Genomic DNA, 2,463 nt, shown 5'->3' on the forward strand with positions numbered 1-2,463 from the left:
TCTCTCCCAAACAATTCAACATCTTGGTCCGCAGTGTATAGGCCAAGCCTTACCGACCATTCTCTAATGCCCATGCGCATTAACCTTGTGAACAATCTGAAGCTGATTGACTCTGCCCCTACATCAGTTGTACTTTTGAAGCAGAAAGAAGTGATGAATTCCTGGGCCAATTCTACTGGTATGCGTGGCATGCTCAAATCCAGAAGCCACTCAAATCCTAACCTTGTTATATACTCTAAGAATTCTTCTTCTCCTTGTAACTTATCCAATGAGAGTTGGTGCAATTGTTTTCTAGACCTCGCTTTCTTGTTCGTCTCTATCCCCGCATCACACTCCTTGTCGTTTTGGGGTCGTCGAATGAGATCATCCGGCCTAACAATTCATATTCCAGATTAACACTCATCTTTTAAAACTGCACTCTGGCCATCTTAGGCCTCTGCTCAGACACACTCCTCGCCCTGTCATTCCTTCTCTTAGAACGACGCTCCAACCTCAACACCTCATCTTCATGAAAATCTCTTTCTTCGACTCTCTGTCTTCCCTCTTGAATCACCAAGGTTGTTAATGGCTGCCTTGGCTTCTTCTTTACTGGAGTAGCAATGGTCTTCCCCTTCCCTTTTTCTTTCTCTCCTTTCTCTTTCACTATCATTTGCCTCATATGGGGCATCCGGTTGTACCTGACTAGGCCGCGCATCCATCGGTGAGAAGAAAACATCTTCCTCATCCTCAGGTTCCTCAACAATGATGAGTCTCCTTCTACGGCGAGGCACGCCAGCTGTACTCCTTGTTGGGCTTTCCACAGTCTCCCTTATTTTCTGTCTCAGGGTCTGTCTAGGTTGTTCCTCTTCAAACCTCTTCTCTGAAGTCTCGTCTCTGGCTGGTCGCCCTTGATAGGTAAGGAAGACAACGGCCTCTGCCTCTGGTTGAACAATCTCGGCATGAAGAAGCACCTTCTCAGTCTCATCCTCCTCATCAGTCACAATCACCACCTCTCTTTTCTCCGGTACAGTTGTGTTTGTTTCAACGCCCTCAACAGGGCCCATTTCCGCCCTCTCAGTGGGGTTCTCCTCTTCATTCACCGTCATGCCATTTTCAAATTCCTGCGCCTCAACATCCAATTCCATTCTTTCGGCTTCAGACACGGTTGCAGCCAAATGTCTTTCAACCTCTTCCGCGGTAAGTACTGGTTGCTCTGCTTCCGTAGTAACAGTCGCCTTAACTCTCGGTTCCTCAGTGTTCACATCAGCCTCCTCCACCTCTCTATCAGTAGGAATTATCATTTCCTCGGGTCCTTCAACCGGGCCAGCATCGTGCAACTGCTGTTCGACTTCTTCTCCTTGCTCCACTATTTCCACCATTTTCATTTCCCCCTGTTTCTCGACCTCGTTTAATTCCATAGTTCCCTTGATATGCATTCTGAGACTTCGGCATCGCCGATCGAAGGTGGAGTAGGTATGGCTCCAATTTGAGCTAGTAGTAAAGCAGGATCTGCATCGAGTTTCAGCGACAATACCAGTTTTTCTAATATTTCCACGGAAAGTGTGACGGTGGATTTTGGTGTGGAGGCACTACTTGAAGCTTTCTGTGACTTTCTGTCCAATCTAATCGGTAGATTGGGATTGATTTATGGTGCTAGGGTTTGTTTTCGCCAGAATCTACAAAGAGAATTTGCAGTGAGAAATTTGGGGAGTAGTGGGGGGAGTGGAGTACGGGGCGATTCAAATAATACTATTCTATCAACAACCCTTCGATTTCTCCCCCGAAACACCATTTTCCCCCTTTTTCCTGCCGGCCACCTCCCTTTTGAAGACTATAGTACTTGAAGAAGACTAAACGATATGCTCTAGTTTACCAGACATCCATGTTATGTCCTTTAGGTTACATTGACTCAATTTTATAATTGATTGATGATCGAGTTATCCTCTGACTATGTGTTAACGTTAGGAGTTGAAAACTGAGTTATGAAGGAGTGTATTACATCACAGACTCTATCATGAAAATTACAAGTGTGGTTTCATCAGAAACTACTAATGTAGTTGTTAATCTCAGTAACTTCCTAATAGCTTTAACTGTGATTCCGAGTATGTGTATGAGTATTATATTTTGTTATAATTACACTAGTCATATGTCTAACTCAGGAAACACGAGCTGATGAAGCTAAACAATCACATATAGTGGAAGTATGAAATTAATTAAGGAAAAAGTGCGCAGCGAGACATTATGGTTACCAAGATATCATCAGAGAACAACTTGGCAGAATTTTTCACAAAATGCCTATATGGCAACATGTTTTACACATGAGGTGAAAATATGGTAGTTCGATGTATCATGGTTCGAGACCTGCTTAGAGTATAGGTGGGAGAGTTTTGGCAGTGGATATATCGAAAGCATGATTTTGAGTATAAGTGGGAGATTGTTAGGATTGGTATACTGAAAAGCATATTTCGAGCATGTTGCACGGAT

The 2,463-nt window shown here is 43.8% G+C and overlaps 1 protein-coding gene across 1 annotated transcript; it reads right to left on the reverse strand.

Annotated features, from left to right (window-relative positions):
* Window positions 1-506: 506 nt before the first annotated feature.
* On the reverse strand, window positions 507-1,397 carry LOC121749919 (pharyngeal muscle protein 2-like). Its single transcript, XM_042144516.1, has one exon. It carries the CDS (start codon window positions 1,395-1,397, stop codon window positions 507-509), a length of 891 nt encoding a protein of 296 aa, XP_042000450.1.
* Window positions 1,398-2,463: the final 1,066 nt, after the last annotated feature.

Source organism: Salvia splendens, chromosome 1, assembly GCF_004379255.2.
Source record: "Salvia splendens isolate huo1 chromosome 1, SspV2, whole genome shotgun sequence".
Classification (NCBI taxonomy): Eukaryota; Viridiplantae; Streptophyta; class Magnoliopsida; order Lamiales; family Lamiaceae; genus Salvia; species Salvia splendens.

Excerpts from the sequence above, each read along its gene's own strand:
- LOC121749919 (XM_042144516.1), bottom strand. The coding sequence starts at position 1,397 with ATGGAATTAAACGAGGTCGAGAAACAGGGGGAAATGAAAATGGTGGAA.